At 52.4% G+C, this 20,125-nt stretch overlaps 1 protein-coding gene across 6 annotated transcripts in view; it reads right to left on the bottom strand.

Annotated features, from left to right (window-relative positions):
• Positions 1 to 4,677: 4,677 nt before the first annotated feature.
• The window catches only part of FUBP3 (far upstream element binding protein 3), a 49,619-nt gene continuing 34,171 nt past the window's right edge, over positions 4,678 to 20,125 (bottom strand). For 5 of the 6 annotated variants that reach the window (XM_033426949.2, XM_033426950.2, XM_004269091.3 and 2 more), the window contains 10 exons: positions 19,344 to 19,446; positions 18,424 to 18,524; positions 16,264 to 16,405; positions 12,316 to 12,476; positions 11,484 to 11,557; positions 11,070 to 11,150; positions 10,862 to 10,938; positions 8,449 to 8,520; positions 7,076 to 7,203; positions 4,678 to 6,034 (listed from right to left, as the gene is read on the bottom strand). In XM_033426949.2, the coding sequence (XP_033282840.1) occupies positions 6,026 to 6,034; positions 7,076 to 7,203; positions 8,449 to 8,520; positions 10,862 to 10,938; positions 11,070 to 11,150; positions 11,484 to 11,557; positions 12,316 to 12,476; positions 16,264 to 16,405; positions 18,424 to 18,524; positions 19,344 to 19,446 (948 nt within the window). In that variant the 3' untranslated portion in view covers positions 4,678 to 6,025. The remainder of the gene's footprint in view (positions 6,035 to 7,075; positions 7,204 to 8,448; positions 8,521 to 10,861; positions 10,939 to 11,069; positions 11,151 to 11,483; positions 11,558 to 12,315; positions 12,477 to 16,263; positions 16,406 to 18,423; positions 18,525 to 19,343; positions 19,447 to 20,125) is intronic. The other variant, XM_033426947.2, reaches the window with a different exon arrangement.

Here is a 20,125-nt window from a genome sequence, read left to right as displayed (position 1 = left end):
GCAGGGAACAAAAGCCAGGACTGTGGATGCCGCAGCTGCTCGCTGTCTCCCCTTGACTGAGGAAAAGGCAGGTCTGGGGAAGAACCTTTCAGTAAATACGCTCAGACAGGTGACCTCGTGGCATGACATCAAGCCCCAGGACAGAACTATGATCCCTGTCCTGTCCACACCCAATCTTGATCGTCAACCTTCTCTTAAACACAGAGCTGCAGCTGCAAGCATCTGACCACACCCCAGTGAATGGAAGGTACGGGGACGTTGGGGGCTTGGTCTGAATGCAGCAGAGTGGCTGGCAGTGAGTGACAGCTGGGACAGGTGGGGGGCTCAGGTCCCTGCTCAGGGGCCTAGGTACCTGCTTCCCAGCTAAGTCAGGATTAGAGAATCTGATGCAAGAGGGAGAGACCGAAGGATCACATATTCCTTTTTGATGTGCTTGAAAAGGTTTTCCTTGTTATTATTTTTAATTTTTTTGGCCGCGCCGTGCAGCTTGAGGGATCTTAGTCCCCCGACCAGGGATTGAACCCAGGCCTGGCAGTGGCACCGCCGAGTCGTAACCGCTGGACCACCAGGGCATTCCCGTAGAGGGTTTCCTTAAACGGCATCTTGTGGGCCAATACTGAGCAGCCTGGAATCACTGAACAACTGGCCCAAGCCGTCACCCACCCACCTGTGTGTTGGGGTCAGGGGTGGGCCTGGTCCTCAACCACCCCTCGGGGGCAGCTCCTTTCTAATGGCCTAGCTGCCCGGACCTCAGGGGACCAGCGAGCTGGACCTGAGATCATGTGCTCTGGGGGGACCAAGGGAGCCCAGGAGAAGCTTAGAGGGTTCGTGCTGAGGCTGACGTTTGTTTCAGGTCACACGGTCTGTCCTGGTGCTCAGAGGGGAGCAGAAGAAGCCATCAAAGCAGTCAGAAGCCCTGGACTCAGTTACTACTACGAGCTACCACTGTGTGAGAGCTTATGATAAGCCAGGTGTCAAGGGCTTTACATACGCGTCATTGTGATCGAGGAGGTAGTTATTATTCCCGCTGCAGATAAGGAAACTGTTGAGTAGTGGAGCTTGGGTTTGTACCTTTAAATCTTCCAGTCTGTGCCCCCCCCGTGGGCTGAACCCGTTAGGTCCCTCTAGAACCAACTTAGGTGTCCCTCGCATACGTGTCCGTTTCTGTCCTCGGGAGTGGCAAAGTGGGCCGGTTTTGCAGTCCGACGGAGGGCTGAGCCCTGCTCTGTCGCCTCCATAGCCAGGACTCTGGCAAGAACCTGTTCAAACCTGTTTCCTCATCTCCCAGGTGGGTCCCCAGGGCCATGAGGCTCTTACGGGAAAGTAAGGTGTTGGCCGTTCTTGTTACTTGCTGTGTGATGCTCTATAAAGTTGCAGAGAAACTGGACCAGCGAATACTGAACCCTTGCTCCTCAGGGAAATACAGGCTCACCGCATTTTTTCACCAACCAACCAGCACATAACTTTGCTTTATGTGTGTTTCTGTTTAAAGCCATCTTATTTAATATATATTGTCGATTCATTAATGTTGAACTCTCAGCCAGCAGCATTATAACTCACGCTTGAGCAAAGCTTGTCTAACACCTGTATCTTCTCTGTAAAGGACATCATTAGACAGCACTAGGCTTAGGGGTCATTTTAAACGCAAAATAACCAAGGGAAAGCACAAAAATGCAAAACACACGGCACTAAAGAGACTGCCGGGAGGACCCTTGCTTGGAACAGGAGCTGGAACGGGAAGGCAGACCGTTTGCCTGGTTCATTTCAGCTGGGAATGCGAGCAGCAGGCGACTCAATTTTTTTTTTTCTTTTCTTTTCTGGGAATGACCACAAAAGTGTGGTGAGTGTTGATTTTAAGGTTATAAATAAATTTTAGTGAGTAGGTGAATTTGCAAATACGGAATCAGAGATGATGATTGACTGCAATGCAGTGACAGGGCCTGACCCGTGGTTGGCACACGGCACTAACTTTTAGGGCTGTGTCCTCATCCTATCAACTGTCTCACTTGGTGGCGATGGCCGTGTCCCCCTGCTTGGCCATGAGCCCCCTGTGGGCAATCGTGATGCTCTCTGTTGAAGTCCTAGGTGAAGGGCAGCACTGAACTTGGCCCAGAACCCCACGTACTTGTGTGGATAAGGGCAATTGACTTAGCTTTGGACTCTGAGCCCTCGTCTGTGAAACGGGAAGAACAGACCTGCCTACCACCCTACCACCCTAGAACCTGCCTACCACCCTACCACCCTAGAACCTGCCTACCACCCTACCACCCTAGAACCCTAGCAAAGGAGATGCCTGGGAAGGGCCAGAACTTTCTTGGTAGATGCTACTAAAAGGCCCTCAAGACAAAGGCCAGCAAAGATTCCCATTGTTTCAGGGCTGTCTTCACTTGCCCTTCCACCCACCCAAGATGCGGACCCAGGACCGGCACGCCCCGCGGAATTGAGCGTCAACCCACTTTCTGGCCATTAATCTCGAAGAGTCTATCAGGGCCATTTGCATTAGCCCATCTTAAAAACCCCAGCTGGGCCCCAGTGGGCCAGAAGTGGGCTCGGGAAACAGTGCTGCCGTAGCCAGCTAGAGGCTGAGGCCCCGTGGCGTCCAAACTCCCTCTTGGACCAAGCCCTGCAACACGCCATCTGTACCCCAGCCAACCTGACTGTGGGGGCTGCAGGAGGACATCGTGGAGGGTCACCACTTGAGAGGGACACTGGGAAGACTGTACCTCCTACCTGAGACCAGGGTTAGTCTCTGGTTTCACACTGACTGGCGGACTCCCCGCCCTCAGCCCAAACTCTTGGGTGGGTTGGGAACAGCCCAGCTGGGTCTTTGGATCCAGAGCTTGGGCGGCTAGCAGAGCCCGAGCATGCAAGTGTGATGGAGTACGGGAGGTGGGGCGAGAGTTCTGCAGACAGACTGGGCACCCGCCCTCCTCCCCTGCCTCCCCCAACACACACACTGTCCCTTCCGTGATGACCATGCAGCTTTCTTAATGGAACACAATCGCTGAACTTGGTACATTTCAAGCACTTCAGCCTTCCAGGACACCAGACTGCTGATGAAAACCATCTTCCGTGGGCGCCATGTTAATGAGAGGCCAAATTTCATATGCTTGCAAACTTTCCCCCAGCCTCCTGCTGGACTGCACCCCGCCTCTCCTCCCCCGTGCCTCAATAAAAGGCTGCATCAGAGAGGGAGAGAGAGAGAGAGAGACAGACAGACAGAGAGAGAGAGAGAGAGAGAGAGAGAGACTTCCATAATTTATAGTATGGGCATTTCACTGGGGACAAGCGCTAATCTGTACTCACCGATACATTTAAGAAAATGCGTCCTCCTGCAAGCCTGCACCATTTATGACTCTTGGCACAAACCGCAATGCTCAGTCTTCAATTAAGGGACACCTTAGGGTTCATTATCACACAGTCGCTCCCTGTGAACCATGCCAAATGCTGTTTTGGCACAGAGCTTGGAAGATGAATTAGAAGGAAGCCTTCTCTGTAATGCCCTCTCCCTAATTCCCTTTCCCATCATCAGCGTTTATGCCCTCCTCTGGCTCGACCCCTCCTTCCTTCCAAGTGGCTTTTACTATTCAATTTCTCAACGTCAAACTCGATTCTCTAGAGGTGTAGTTAAAGATGCCACATCTCCTTTTTATCTTCCGGCTCTCAACAGGCCTCAGAATGGGCTGCAGATGGGCCGCTCTCCATACCCCTTTTTGGCCTAAAGAAGCCACAGATGCTTTTTTTCCCCTCCTCTTAGAGCCTGGGGTAGAGAAAAGAAAAGGGACCAGAACTGGAAACACACACATGAGAATGAGCCATAAGGAGGGTTCTAACAGGATCCTCCTAGCAGCACTGTGTCTGAATGAAGAGAGGCCTCCGTGTACAGCGAGCGGCAGAGGCAGGGCACATTCACAGTCAAGGGGAGAGCTGTGCTCAAAGCCGGTTGCTTCCATCAACGGGCAAGGAAGCAGGAAAAAAAGGAGTTGAAGGCCGATCTCCTTTGCTCCTCAATAACCCTGCAGTCCAGGGCCCACACTGTCCCCGTGTGCCCTGAAACCACAGGACCCTCCACGGTGGTTTCAACCTATGGGTAAGGACACCCCCTTTTTGTTTCCTTAATGAAAACAGTGAAACAAAATGAGCACAGTCGCCAGCACTTTCCAGCTCTCTCAGCAGCTCAGGGTCCCACAGCCGGTCCAGGGCTGAGAGTAAACAGCACCCACACAGGGAGGGAGCAGGCTGCGGGCCAGACTGACCGCTTCGGTCCCCACTCCTCAGGCGCACGTGTGGGGAGGTGTGTGGAAGGGACAGGGCGAGCCGCGCTGACCCCCTTCAATGAATCTTCCAGCTCCACTTGGGATGGCAGCACCTCTGCGCAAGGAACCTCGTGGTTGACTTCTTGGTGTCACACCCACATCAAGAGATGAGCAGATGTGACAGGTAAGGGGGGCTGAGGTAACCAAGGCTCTCAAGTTAAACCGTTAGATTATACAAAGCCATGAAGATAAAATTAACTTAACGAAGTAGCTACAGACGTAGGCTGTGCACCAGCTGGGTCGGGCCGACATAGCGCAAGACGATCGGCCAAGAGCGGCCAGAATCCTCGCCTTTATCTCGGGGGGCGGCGGGCAGGGGCAGCGGGAGGGACAAGCAAACGGAGAGCAAACAGACTAAAAGTACTTTGCCCACAAGATGTCTTGTGGAAATTTTATTATGTAGAGTGTAAAATGAATTGTCAGTCCAATAAAAACAACACTTTTTTTAAAAAACAACATGCATAACATTTTCCAATTGCCTTTTTTAATAGTTAGACATTTCAAGCATTATAAGGAAAATAAGGAGAAAAACCCCAGACACTGTAACTTCAGTATATCTCAAACGGAATGTCCCCCAGGTCAATTGAAAAACGCAAGAAAAAATAGCTTCAATTCCGTTTTTCTTTCCTTTAAAAATACATGTTATCTGTACAAGATACGCTACAGTAAACACTGGAAATCATATTATCCCTTTTATTAAATCAAAATTATTTAATTCATATTGTGGTTAATGCTAGATTTATTTATTCATCTAGTTAATTTGACAAATATTAAGAAAATATTTAAAAGAAAAAAGCAAAAAACACCTTGGAATTAAAAAATAGTTACTACATTTTTATGCGGTTTAATGTTCCACAGTGTTTGTTAAAAGTTATATTGAATTTATTTTTAATATTAAAAATAACAGTATTTATATTTCTGAGAGAATAGAGAAAGGTTTTTTTGTTTTGTTTTTAAAACAAGCTTGGAGGTCTTAGATACACAATTGCAATCGGTAGGTCATGGAGACATGAAAAAACGTCTGCTAAACACACAAACACATTTTTATATTATTACCCCTTTAGAACTCTAGAAATTATACAAACCCTATAAAATGCCCCCTCCCGAGCCCTGTTGGACAGCAATACAATTATCTGTCTCAATTCAGAATTCACATAATTAATTACAATACATAATAGTTCAGTTTTTTAAAAAATGCAATAAAACCAGACAGCCAAGATACAAGAAATTAGAAGTAAAACATTTAATGAATTTACACATTTAAGAATATTTAAATACTGTTTAAAAATTTGTTTAAAGAATTTGTTACAAGCCACCTAAGACTTCCAAGCCACTTTCTGTTGCAACAGAAAAAACTGTAAATAAAAAGACATGCAAACAAAACAAAACAAAAACACACCATGTTGAAATGTCACTGCTCTGCGGCACATTCTGGTGCCCGAATTTGCAGGTATTGCTCCAAAAAGAATCCCAGAGCTTACACATTTGAAGTAACAAACAAAAATAACAAAACAAAAATTATCAGCAATTTTTAGTAACTGATTTTCCCGATTTTTAGAAAAATTCTGTTAATCTAAATATAGTGTTTCACAGAACAAAACAAAGGTTCTTCATCAAAAGGTTTGCACATCTAAAAACCTCTGTTACAAATAGGTTTTGCTCACAATGGTTTCGGGGGCGGCGGGGAAAAGGGGCTGCAGGCCACTGTCCTACTGTTCCTGTGGAAGGAAGGGGGAGAGCAGTTAGTCTGACGGCGAGTTCTCAAGTGCTGGCCTGAGGTCGGGGGCTGTCTGCAGGGAGGTGACAGGAGCTGACACACATGCACGCACACACGCCTGCGGGCACGCGCCATCCTTCCGGGCCTTGTCATGGGATCTGGCCCAGACAAAACCTCTCTCGTACAGGAGGCCCCGGGGCACCTCCTTCCACAGGGGATGCTGGGCGGGGAGAGGGGAGTAAGCGAGTGATGCCTCTTCTCAGTCACCTACCACCCTGCCACCTGTTCCCACCAGGCCCAGAGGGCCATTTGGGCAGTGAGGTGAACGACTGGCCTTGGGTCCAGGGCCTGTGGTAACTGACACACTGTCCATAGGGACCAGATTGGCATCAGTCAGCACTGATGGCCTGAAAAATGCACCTGAGATGTGACCTGCGGGAGCAGTTGGTCCTCTTCCGTGCATTTATAAGAAAACCATTCTGGGCCTCTGATTAGACAGAGCCCTCCAGGCTTCCAGACAGGGCGCAGCCTTCAGAGGGTGTGGACTAGCCCTACTCCTGTTGCCCCTCTCTGCTGCCCGGGGACAAGCGTGACGGCCTGGCCACACCACCCTTTTCAAGAGCAGGCCTGGGGAGTGGCCCCAGCGCTGGTCTTACTCCCTAGCTGGTGCCACGCTTGCCCAGGGTCAGCTAAGTTCGGCACGCTCCTTTATAGCTGGGGGACCTGGGGCCCAGAGGAGGAAACTGAGTGCCACTCAGCACCGCGCTCTGGGTCTGGATTTGAGGGAAGATCAGGCTCGTCCTGGTAGGGGCTCTGCCCAAACAGTTCTCCCACTTGGCTCAAACCTGTCCTGTCTGGGGCGAGGAGGGGGCCAGGGAGGCTGCCGCGGGGTGCTGTGCAGACGGCGGCCGTGCTGAGCAGTGCCGGGGCCCACGCGGTTCCCCCTGTGCTCGGGCCCCAGGGTCAGGCACACGCAGAAGGCTTGCGGGGGGGGGTCGGGGTTGGTCTGGGAAGTCTTGGCAGTGCTGGACCGGCTACAGACCTGGCTGTGGGCCTGAGCCTGCCCTAATGTCTGCCCGTAGAACGCGACCTGCTGTCTGTAATACTCCGCCCAGGCCATTGTGTAGTCCGGCGGGGAGCTGGCCTGAGGAGCGGCGCTGGCGGCGTGACCTGATGGACAAAGCAAAGCACGGGTTACTGGGAGCAGGGACGCGCCTGTGGGAGGCAAGGACACCGTCAGCCTGGAAGGATCCCTTCCCAAAGCCTCGGGGGCATCCGGGACAAGCGCCCGATGCTCACGCTCTCCCTCCAGACCCCTCAGCGAGCTGCGCCAGGACTGCTCTGCCCGAGCACTGCTGCAGAAAGCGCGGTTATCAGCCTCTCCTCAGCCGGCCCCTGCTCCACTCCTACAAGACCTTCATGTCTGTCTTCTCTCTCCAGAATCACATTCTCTGCATCTGTCTGCCTGTCCTGCCGGCTCCCAGTCAGTGCCCTGGGCCGGAGGGGGAGAAGGGAGGGCGAGAAAGCGGGTGCCCCGCACGGGGGTGTGTGCACCTGCTGGGAATCTGGATGGGGGGCTCTGGGAAGACTTTCACCAGGTGCTCCAGGTGACGGTGACCTCCCTGACCCCCACCCTGGCCCCCAGAAGGGTACTGACCTGGTAATGATCCCAAACACAGGGTGAACATTTCTTTGACGGCCTATGACCTGAGCTCTTCCAACTAGCAAGTAACACCCTTCAGACTCAAGATACGTGAGACACCTCCTTCCAACAATACCCAAACATTCTGGTTCAGCAGTTTTGGGATTCACACCAGAGACCTTAGTACTAATTTTAAATGATTCACTTAGGGTATTTTTTTTTTGTTTTTGGTTGTGATTAGGTTTCCTCCTCTTTTTAAAAAGACTGGCTTAGTTAAGAAAACTGGCACAGTTAGGAAAAGAGCTTACTTTGGAAGAAAAGCAACTCAGCACCCGCTCCGACCCTGGACTCCCTGCTCTGAGTCTCACCGCGCCCTTCCTCTTCACCTGTCCTGAAGCGGCCTTAGAGCCGGGCAGCGGCAAGACCGCAAGGCAGTCACGAAACGGCTCCCGGCTGGTCTGAGTCCTAACCAGGTGGTTCTCAAGTGGACGGCCAAGGCCGGGACTGTCCCTGAGGGTAGGTGCCATGCCCTTCCGGGCCCTTTAGAGTCCAGGAGAGAAGCGCGAGGACTGGAGGACGGCAAAGGACGACCGCGCGTCTCCCCTCACAGGCACACGTGGGGAGAGGGTGGCAAAGGTGGACGCGGAGATCCAACTCACACAGGGAAAGCGGGAAAGAGAAAAAGGGGTCAGGGAGCCACGGCCTCTGAGGTCTACAGTCCTGGGGGCTGTGTGGCCGGGGAGCCGCTTGTTAAGAAGGACCAGCGCACTCACTCTGTTTTCTGTAATAGTCTTCCCAGGCCTTGCTGTAGTCGGGCTGGCTGCTCTGCGGCTGGCTCTGCTGGCCTGGGCGAAGAACACAAAAGCAGTCAGGCCTCCGGGCTCCCGGGGCCTCGGCCCCCAGCCCGCAGGCTCCAGGCTCTGCTCTCTGCACTCACTCCCTTGCCCCTGTGGCCCGGGGTGGGGGGGCTGGGGGAGGAGCCAGGCCGACCCCCAAGAGGGCCTCCACCCAGGCCAGCGAGGCTGGGGCTGGCAGACAGCTGCCCCGCAAGGCGACCAGCAGGCAGGGCCTCAACTCTCTTCAGTCGGGGACTCTGGGCTGCCACGAGCAGAGCCCCCGGGGCCAGAGTGCTGTCTGCGGCTCCCTGGATTGGCCTGCAAACCGACAAAGAGTCCGAATGGCGCTGACCACTCCCTTTCCCTGGCCCTTCTGTTCAAGGACTGATGGCTTTGCCTTTCCACGACGAGAACTACAGGGGACACACAGAGGAAGTGTCCAGAGACTGCGCTCAAGGTGACGACAGAAGACGGGGTACACACCTGACCCCCAGCCTCGCGCCTGTCCGGGGTGAGGGCGAGGACGTGTTGGGGGTCGTCCCCGCCCTCCTCTCCACATCACTGGGGGCAGAAAGGCTGGGCTGGGGGGAGCAGAGCAGCAGCCTGCCCAGGGGCACGGGGGGCGGGTAGTGTTTAAAAGACTTGACCACAGCTGGAAGTCGGGACCCTCCTTCTGCCAAGGGCACCCCCCGCCGGCACGTCCTTTTTTTCGGTTAGAATCACAGCCTGCAGCAGGCAGGAAGGACGTGCTCAAAAACACATTTCACGGCACAATGCTTTCCCCAAGAGTTAATTTCCTCAAGGCTGAGGAGGGGTGCAGGCACGAGGACAGTCGGTGTGTGTGGGGACCCCTCCTCCCCGCGCTGCGGCAGGACGGGACTCGGAGCTGGACGCTGGCACCAGGAGAAGGCAAGGCCTGGGCAACGCGGCAGCAGGAACTGCCCCCTCAGACACGGAGGCTGTGGGCAAGTGGGATTTTTCTTCGGACCCAAACCAATTCTCCATTCCCGAGTGAACCAAGCGACACCACAGGTGAAGGCTGGTGCGTGGTGCACGGCGCAGGCGCTAGCTGCGTTTTCTCTCGCTCAGCCCACATACCTTTGCCAACTCCTCGCCCGCCTAGCCTGAGGAGGCAGCGGGGCGGGCTCTGCGGGAACTGCCCCCTGCACGGAGGTGGACGTGTCCCCTGCAGCTTCAACGCAAAGCCTCCCCACAGTCTAGGGCTTCTCCCAGGTCCTCTGTCCTGGGCGATGGGCACTGGGGAACCCTATCTGGGTCGCCTCCCACCCTGGGGGTGCTCTCTGATGGAACAGGAGGAAGCGAAACACGCCCGGGCTGCGGGCTAAGTGAGCACAGTGAAATGGGGAGGGTGGAATCTGGGTGGTGTGTAGGTGTTCGTGGTGAAGTTCTTTAAGATATTCTGCACGTTTAAGGTATTTCGTAAGAAAGTAAGAAAGGGGGAAGAGAGGGAACAAACACAACCATGCAATTTCAGAGCTCACAAGTACTTTAGAAATCAAATCCAAACCCTTCATTTCACAGATGACAGAACTGGAGCCCTAGAGAAGCGGGGACATGCCTCAGGCTGCCCAGCACTGCTCCAGACGTGTGGGGGGGCTTCTCCAGCTGTGAACCTGACCAAGCGCCCCGGGGCAGGGTCTCACACCCAGCACTCTGCTCAAGGGGAAAGAGGTAGAACCCCGGGCCCAGCCCCTTGTGGGCAAAGCTGCAGCACGTGTCCTGCAGCCTGGCACTCCGAGGGGAGCCTGCAGATGTGCTGAACAGCGCTTTCCAAACACCACCAGGCTGGCCCTTCAGACGTCAAAAGAACCTAAGGTAAGTAAGGTTTTTGTTTTTGGTTGGAAGGCTGTGCAAGATGGGCTCTACCAGCAGTAAAACTCAAGGATGACTCCTGAAGCTGACGTGGGGGCCAGAGTGGGAGTGGGTTTAATTCCAACTAGAACCTTCTCTTTTACAATCAGTTTTCTTAGAGAGCAGATTCTCTAATCATGCGCTTTCTGGAAGTTCGGGAGATAGAGAATCCTTTTCTAAGATGGTGCTGGGGAGGAGAGAGGGAGAAGACCACCTTGAGGCCAGAGGAGGGGAGCAGGCGGGGCATCCATTAGGCGGGGCTGCTTGAAGAGGCTGCAGCGGTGGAAGGGGCTCAGGTCAAACCACACTCTCAGGGCCCACAGGCCTTTCGGACCCGTTTCTGGGGGACCAGAGTGACGGAAGGCTGCTGCTGAGAAGGTGGGCCAGGAGAGAGGTGGGCCCCCTGTCCCCGCCCAGCTGGAGATGAGCCCAGCAGGCCTGTCCCCGGGGGCATCCCACCTCCTCCCGAGTCACTTACTTGGAACCTGCTGTGTGGGCTGCTGCCACGCCTGGTAGGTGCTGCCCCAGCCCTGGGTCAGGAAGGCCGGAGGACCACTGCGGAGGACAAGAGGACTCATTCCAGGGCAGGCCGCACCCCACCCCCCAGCCCCTGCGCCCGCCCCCGCGGTAAGCACAGCGCCCTCTGCTGGAGACGCGGCAGGGCGGAGTAAAGGCGGCCCACCCACCTCACAGGCGCGCTGTGAGGGCTTCCGTTCACTTTAGCGGCCATGTTTGGGAAGCACCCTGAGCTCCTCGGAGGAAAGGTGCTAAAAGAAAGTGGAAAACAAATAAAGACGATACAACGGCTTTTGCAAAAACAAACAAACAAACAAAAACCCTCCCGCCACCCAGCCCCAGGGCGGTGAGCTCTCCTACGGGATGCTGGCGGGACCACAAGACCCTCCGCCCTCTGGGAAGGCTCTCGCCCCAGCACTGGTCACTGAGCAACAGACAGGCCAGAGGGACCACCAGTAAGACAGAAGGAGAGGAGTCCTGCCCACGCCCAGAACTTGCGGCTTTCGGCTGGCACTCCCTGGAAGTAGCTGGAAAAGGAGGACCCCTTGGGGGCAGTGAGTTCTTCCAGTCAAGAAAAGACTCACTTCTGATGCGGCGCGGCAGGTGGCTGGCTGAAGGGGCCCTGTGCGAAGGCTCCGGGCGCTCCGAGACTGGCACCCTGTCAGGACACAGAGGGAACTCTCACCTCCTGTCGGCTGCGCCTGCACCCTCTGCCCAGGCCCACCCCGAGGCAAACCACAGCTTTCGGGGAGAGAGACAAGTGAAGTGAAGATGCCCTGTGGCACTCGCACTAGCCTTCCTTGCCCACAGTGGGCTTTACTTGCAGAAACAGCTTCTGCCCCTTGAGCAACCGATACCACCACACAGCCAATACCGGCACCACCACAACTGCCCTAGCGTGTCGCCCTGGGGGTAGGGACCGACCTGCTGACTGTCCCGTCAATTCAGGCTGGCCCACGGCTTTCTGCCCTTCTACGTCCCCTTTGAGGTGAGCAGTGGCCAATCTGTCCTCCATCAACACTCCCTTTCTTTATCTGCTTTGAGGTGCCTGAAACTAAAGCCAGAGTCAATGAACGCTGCCTGCAGGGCTGGCCGCCGGGGCGATGCCAGTGGGAGTCCGGGGGCAGTGCTGGGGGAAGGCTGCCGGCCCTGGCTGCTCATCTACGCCTGCAGGGCCAACGGCTCGGGGCCTGAGCTGCGGTGGCCTGGGCGAGCTCTGCGCGTCTGGGCCTGGCCCTGGTGTCCCTGCGCCCCGACCTTCCCCCTCAGCAACGTGGGAGGGGGCTGTTGCCCTCACATCACGTGAGGACCAAGAGCCACAGGAAGTACAAGGTTCTGGGGAGAAACAGGCGCCTTGGACATCCAAATGAAAGCCCAGCTCCTATCTCCCAGGTGGGGAAAGGACCTTGTACGTACGCCCACTTTCTCGTCGATGAGGTGTCTGGCCAGCTCGATCTGCTGAGGAAGGCCCCTGATGGTGAACATCCGCAGGCTGGGGTCCGTGCTGGGAGGCGGGTTCCGCTGAAGCTCCACGTGCGCTCCTGAATGCTGGTTTATGCTTTTGATGTTCTCGCCCCCTGCGGGCAGGACACAGAAGAGTAGGTGACTACAGTTCCCTCCTCCGGAGGAGGAATGGGTATTTTCTGCACACCAGTGCTCGTCCTAAGAGTAGACAAGGACTTCCCATTTATACTTTAAAACAGCTCTTGTAAAAACCAGAGCTGTCTCATTTGTGAAGCCAGACTTGTGAAGCAAAGCTGAGGCGCAATGACACCACGTGGCACCAGCTGGTCTCCATCTCAGTGTCCTATGCAGAGGCCTGGAGTGGCCCAGAAACCAGGTCTGGGCCTTGGCCCACAGATCTGCACACAGTGAGCTCAGCTCCGGAGAAGGCACTCCATCCTTCTCAGCATGAGAATGGTGACCTGATGGCCCCTCCATGGCACAATGCGGGCCTTCAGCCCCGGTGTGGGCCACCGCACTGCTGTCTCCCGCCCTCCACAGGTCAAACAGACGGCCACAGGCCCCAACAATACCCAGAGCCCACTCAAGCCTTTAATATCCCATCCTGTCTCTTCTCAAGTCTCTTCTTCCTCCGTGGGTGGGGGACAGGTCTAGACAGAGCGGCAGCCTGAGAATGGAGGTCACAGAGGCCTGGGTGGAGTGGGGCTAATGAAAATGTAGTTGGACTCTTTGAAAAACCTGTGAGAGTCCCAGTCTCTTAATGAAATTTGCGTAACAAAAGCTCCACCAGTGTAACAATGGTTTCATTCTTCTCTTCAAATTTCACAGAACTTACAGATCAGCTCTGCTCAATTGGGGTGGCGGAGCCAGAAGTCAAGGAAAACTTGGAGCACAGAGTTCTGCAGAACTGGAAAAAGACGATGTGTATAAAATCTGACGCAGGGTACCAGGGAGCCCCAAAGGGTCAAAACGAAGACTAAAGGCCAGTCTCTGTGTCACCCCTCCCCACCCAGAGTCGAAACTAAGCTGCAGTGACATTTCTCGTTTCATTGTAACACGTCCACAATCCTTCAAACTCCCAACCTGCCCTCCACCGGCCCTGCTGGAAAGCCACGTCTGAACAAAAGCATCGAGGAGCAGGTAAGTAAGGGACACCAAGAGCAGGCACGGCTCATCTCATCCAGAAAGCATGATGGGATTCTACGAGGGTCAGGATGCAAAGGTGGGGCCTGGGTCCAACCATTCTTCCTGAAGGAAGTGTGAGCGGCCCTTACACCGTAGTAAGGAAACCAGGAGACAGTCGGCATTCAAGAAAGCTTGGTTCAAACGTTAGTCTGGGCAGGATGTTAGCTCGGTTTAGGGTAGTTTTAAATTTAAAAGCAACTTAAAAAAAAGAACAGCCCAGCAGACCACAGTGTTGTATGCATGGTTTTCCTAAAGGTCTGCTGCAGTTTAGGGGAGGGGTCCCTGTGCTGTCTACACCTTGAGCCTTGAGCAAACACGTGGTCTCAGGGGCAGCACCAGCCAAGGCAGGAGTCACAGACAGTCTTCAGCAGCTTCACTTTGCTTCCAGGTACGCGCAAGCCCCCCCAGCCCCACAACTACCCACCTTCACTCAGGTCATGGATTCTACCTCCTTGGCATCAGGAAAAGCCAGCAGCTTGGCTCCTAGGCAAGAGTGTTCTTAGGGAGCGCCGAGGAGCCAAGAGTAGGCGGACACCTTCCCACTGCACACCCAGCACTTGAAGGGACCCCCACCCCACCCTCTGCCCAGACCACTCGGTCCCCACGGGCCCAGACCGGCTCCCCTCCATCAGGCACTTGGACCAGCAGCCCCAGACTCCTCCCTGAGGCCTCAGGCCCATGCTAATAAGGCGAGGAGGCACCGCAAAACTGCACGGGGCCGGAAGGAGTTAATTTAAGTTCATCTTCCTTTAAGAGGAGGTCGCCAGCTTGGCACATGGTGGCCGTCTACAGGCTCATTCAGCAGCCTGCCCCATTCTTCCACCTGACGGGGGGCAGAAGCGACCCACCAGTGGCCCCCGGCTGGATGTGAAATCGTAAAGCAATTAATCAAACCTGCTAAAAGGCTGGGTTGACAAGAGCAGGGCTGGCCACACTATCTGTCACTATTGCTGTATTTATCATGGAAATCCAGCAGGGGCCCAGGGAGGTGCAGCGTCTGTCCAAGGGCTGCAGGGCCTGCCTGCGTGTGGCTCGCCTCACCCCGCGCCTTTCCCCAGAAACAGGAAGACCTCATACCCAGCCCCTGGGGCGGGGAGTTACAGAAAGGCCCCTGCTCCTGCCTAAACGAAACTTAGCCTGGCTTCCCAAGGCTGCTACTGGAGCACCAGGACACAGCATCAGTTACTGCTACGTTCTGCTGTCTCCTCCCTCTGGGGATCGCTCAGGATGACTTTGTAGAGGACAAACTATGAGCGACTGTCCTGTGAGTACCGAGGTTTCACTGACTAGGAGGAACTATCACAGTGAAGACAGAAAGGCGCTGCCAGGTCTAGAGACGACACTTCCCATGAAAACCTCGTTGACAAAATGGTTCTCAAAAAGCACAGAAAAACCTAGATCTGATTCTTGAACTCCAGGCATCAACTGGATTTAACCTCATGGCAGCAGGCCAGCTGATGGCCTGGGCAGCACGTCTGACTTATCACAGCATTTGGGCAGCCAACAATGTCCATTAAACACCTCCCAGCATGTACGCCCTGCCAGAAAATTAAAGCAAACCTACGTCGTTCCTACACCCCTGAGAGGTTAACCACCCAGGGACAACACGGATACAAGAGAGAAACATTTTAGAAGAGCATAAAACACACACTGTCCAGGAGTGGGACCCAGTGCAGATTCTGGGAGGTGAATGAGGGGGACAGGAGGAATTCCAGCCCTGTGCCGGCTCGTGAGGATGTGCCACGCCAGCCTCAGCTTTCTGCCGGTGAAGACGTTCCCAAGTCAGGTTCCACGGGATGCTAGCACCCCTCCAACAGCTAAGAGATGTCTGGTGATCACAGAAACTGGGGAAACTCTAGGGAGAAAACTGTATTTATTTCTTCCATATGTTGCCAAACACATACAAAGGGAATAAATAGGCAAATACAAAACCCAATGCTGAACATGAGTTTCCCACCAGGTCAAGGGCTTTGCTTAGAGAGCAGAGAAGCTAAGCCCACTGCTCCGCGAGCCCCAGACCTGCTCTCAGCAGCCTTCCTTGGTCAAGGCCAGCCCAGGTGAGCCAGCAACAATGGCCTAGAAACCTGCCTGCTCTCGCTCGCTCTTCGCTGAAGGACAGGAAGGAGCCACGTTAGCCATTGATGAGGGCTTCTACACAACGTCCTCTAAAATGCCTAGAAACAACTAACAAGTCAATTTTTATTTCCCTCCACAGGGTGCCTGATACTCTTGGTAAATATGTTGAAAAGATAAAAACCACTTTCACATGTTGTGTCAACAGAGAGCAAATACCCAAATCCAGTAAGGAACAAAGTGACGCACTCGTCAGAAAGCAATCTTCGCTTGAGGAAATTATCTTAACGGTTCCTCTAAGCTCCCTGGAGGTGAGTTAATCACCAATCAGTCGATCGACAAACACTCAGCGGCCCCTCACCTGTTCAGTGTGCCTCAACAACCTAAGCTGCTTCCACAGGCAGCGGGTCTTCCCGACCATCTGTTTACACGCTGTAATGAAGTACTGGCTTTGCCCCATTCACGAGGGCCCATGCAGAGGACGGTTCCTGCAGAAGGCAGCCGATGCCTCGGACCTGGTCCCCTCAGTCAAGGGCAGCAAACAGAAGGAACTTTGTGCTTCAAAGGTATTGGACGTGGCCTGTCTGCTCTCAGGTCAAACACCTGGAAGGGGAACGCCGAACTCCAGCAACCGCCTCTTACCTTTGCCTATGACGAGGCCGCACTTATCTGCCGGCACTGTGTAGGTTATCTCCTGGATGCCACCAGGGTTTCCCACGCTCCAGTCACCGCGGCCACGGCCTCTTCCTCTGGCTACCGCCAGGCCTCCGAAGCCATCTCTTTCCTGGGAAGGAAGCAAAGCTCAGGTGACATTTCTGTCACTGCCACCAGCACTATTTTTCATCTCCGGGGAGGAGGTTAAGTGACAGGATGTAATCAACGCCACACATTAGAACCTGAGCACCTTTCCACATTTCAGACTCTGAAGGCTCTTTACAAGTCGAATTAACACAGATCACGGGCGCATTCAAGAAGACGTGCGCGGATGAATCACGTGGTTACATAAACAGCACAAACACACCCAACTAAAACAGGCAGTCAGCTATAAATTCCGAAGTCTAAAGCCCAGTGCCCTTATCCCTGGAGTTTTAATTACTGGGCCTTAATCTACAGGCATCAGGAGCTGGTTTTCTTCTCAATGCTGGGCCTACCAGAAACCAGATATTAGATGCTGAAGAGCTATGAGCTTTTGGAAGTGACACATGAGTAGCAAGGATGACTTCTGACCCTCTCCCGACAAGGTTGCTACAGAGAACCATTCAGACACCGCTCTGAGAGTCAGAACACCCTGCAGTTCAACCAGCAACAAGAATAAAAGGGTTTTAAAGAAAAATGGGCTGTCTTGCTCCCCAAGAGAGGGAGGAACAAGCCAGGCCCATCCGCCCACGGTCCGGGGCTGGAGAAGTCTCCCGACTTATTCTCACAGTTTCCCCACCAGAGAGCGAAACCCACAACCAACACCTAAGCGAGGAAGATTCCTTTCACTCGAGGGCGAAACACCCCATTCCAGCCTTTGTCCTTTGAGTCACTTTGGAGCAGCAACATTTAAAATCTTGGAAAGGCTGAAGGCGAACCTGGTCAAGCTGAGAGCTCCTTCACGGAAGGGAGAAGCTGAGCAGGCGATCGGCACAGCCTGCTCCTGTCGATGAAGGGTAAACTGAATGTTTACCCAGAATCGAAACCCGCAGAAAGCCGAGCTCACTGGAGTGCTTTCTGTTGCACTCTGCTTTCATGAGCGACAAATGACAAGTAAACAAGGTGATTTTAGGGATTTACGCTAGAACACAAACACGTGGCCAACTTTCTGGGTATGCCACAGATCCTCAAAGACAAGCTGTCCCCTCATCATCTCACGGCCTTTGCAGTCCTGGCATCATCAGTTCTTACTACTAAAAAGGATGTCAGAGATGAGTTAGTGACGCTTCTCTGAACTTGTCTCATCCTAAGAACTGCCTGGGGCTGTGGGTGAGATCCAAGCCACCCTCTTGGATACTCTGATTCAGGAGATCTGGGGCGGGGGGTGGGGTCTATAAACCTGTTACCTCAGCAGGTGCCGCCAGATGACTTAGGGGATCATGTGGGGTGCATCACCTGGTACAAACCCCTTGGTTTGCTGCTGAAAAAACTACGCCAAGAGGAGTTCAAAGGTTCGCTGAAGGTCACATGAAAAGTGGCGGAGCTGGGATGGTGGTTTCTAATCTCTGGCTTCTTTCTTCAGCTCCTATTATTCTCAGACTTTTCCTACAAACCTGGGGGACATGATGTGCCAACCTGCCACCAGCTACAGTAGTTCTCCAGAGCAATTTGCAACGGGGGCAGGTGTATCCTAACAGCATCACACAAGCCTGCTCACATTCCAGAGGAAGACGTGCATGGAATCAAGTGCATGAAGACAGTGTCAGGATTTGGGCAGAACGTGGAGTGCCTTCTAGAGCTGAGATGAGACTTTACTTTTACACTAGGTACACTGGACTGTTTGAAACCGGGCAATCTGCACTGTTACATCCCACAAACAGTTTAAATAGTCAGGAACTTTGTGAAAAAAAATCTAGATTCTGAGACAATAAAGGCAGACGAATAATAAACTAGCAGGAAAACAAAAACAAAAATGAAGCCGGGAAAGAGACAGATGTAGAGAAGCCCATGGCTATAATCTTGGAGGGAGGTAACTGACAAGAGTACTGGTTTCCAAAACCGTGACTTGAGAGGGGGTGACTGCTCCAGGGTGTCGCCCCGAGAGCCCCAGGTAGCACCTGCTGCTTCTGCCGGTGAGATATTGAAGCTCCAGAGAGCCAGACCCACCTGGGCTGTAAGAATAAGCTCGTTGATGACATGTGCTGCGTGCTGGCATCGCTCTGGGGGTCCCATGACCTGTGCAGCTCTCTCTGGACTAATACCATCATCTGTGGAACAAGGTGAAAGATGGGATTAGGAAAAGCCCAACTTCAGAAGGAAACAAACGTCAATCTGATTTGCAATCAATGTTCCAACCAGTGCCAAAGAGGGTAGTAAGAACATCACCGTATCAGGGAATCTTCTGCACAGGGAAACGTGCGCGGCTACATCTTTTTGCGTGATGCACGTCAATACTCATTTCTTATGCAATTACAGCCATTTAAAGAAGATATCACTATAGAAACTAAATTAAACTTAAAAAAAAAAAAAGTGCCAAGGAAAACAGAGTTGAGCTACAGCAGTATTTTCCCAGAAGTAGTCCATCATGATGTTTTCCCATCTTCAGAGAAATGAGTGAAATAAAGACATTGTAGATGATTTTGCTTGTAAAGGTAAATTTATAAAATTTAAAGAACGGTCCTTGATTTTACGATTTTTTTAATGGTTTTAAGTTATCTTTAATTTTATGAAAGCAAAATAACAGTTTTTTTTTTTTTAAGTCTTTACTTGGCAAAATTAAAAACTGGAAATGCTATGTTGATTCCCCCCAATTTTACTAGTCCAAGGAAAAAAAGAAAAAAGCCTGGACACCCCTGGGCTAGAGTGTTCTGGCACAAGAAGGGTGACCCGGCCAGCAAATCCACAGAAAGAAATGAGGGACCAGAGGACAAACCTAAACTGGAAATTTGGTAACAGAATGTTGCAAAAGAGAGAGAGGGTGAGGGAGAGCAAAGAACACAAGTGGGCTAATAACAAAGTCCTTGTTTTGTGAGGTGTTCTTTAATCCTTCATAATGCTGAGGACTTCTGAGAACCATCAAAACCTACCTGGTTTGAACTGAATTCTCACACCGGCATCATTCTGGATCTTTTTGATCATTTCCCCATTTCTTCCTATTACAATCCCAACTGCAAACCTAGGCACAGACACCTAAGCACAGAGAAACAAAACATCAGAGTTTTTCTGCAAACCTGGTGTGTGTGTGTGTGTGTGTGTGTGTGTGTACATACAATGATTTTTATCACAGTGCATTTCTGGAAATGATACAATAAAGCATTTTTTTTTCCTCTTAGGAAAAATACTGTGGTTGATGGCTGCATTCCTGTCCATTAAATGCATCCAACAGGTCTGAGACCTGATCAAAAATAGTTATAAAGATGAAGTAAAGTAAGAATAAACCTCATAGATAAAAGATTAAAAAAAAATTTTAAGATTAAAAATTTATCTTCCAAATTTTATGAAATAAACATTAATGTACCATACACATTGATTATACTATGGTCCTATAAAATGTTTTTCTTTTCCTTCACTCTTTTATTGTAGTAAAATATATATAACATAGTATTAATCATTTTAACCATTTGTAAATACACACTTCAGTGGCATTAAACACACTCACAATGTTGTGTAACCACCACAGATGTCTACACCCCAAACCTTTTCATCATCCCCAATAAGAACTCCCGTGAAACCACAGTGCTTCCTTCCCCAGCCCCTGCTAACCTCTACTTTCCTTTCTGTCTCTATGAACTTGCCTATCCTAGGTGCCTCATGTAAGTGGAATCATGACAAGGTTCATCCTTCTGCACCTGGCTTATTTTACCAAGCA

Source organism: Orcinus orca, chromosome 6 (genome assembly GCF_937001465.1).
Source record: "Orcinus orca chromosome 6, mOrcOrc1.1, whole genome shotgun sequence".
In the NCBI taxonomy this organism is placed as follows: Eukaryota; Metazoa; Chordata; class Mammalia; order Artiodactyla; family Delphinidae; genus Orcinus; species Orcinus orca.
The sequence above is the reverse complement of the archived record's forward strand: the minus strand, read 5'-3'. Positions and strand labels throughout refer to the sequence as shown.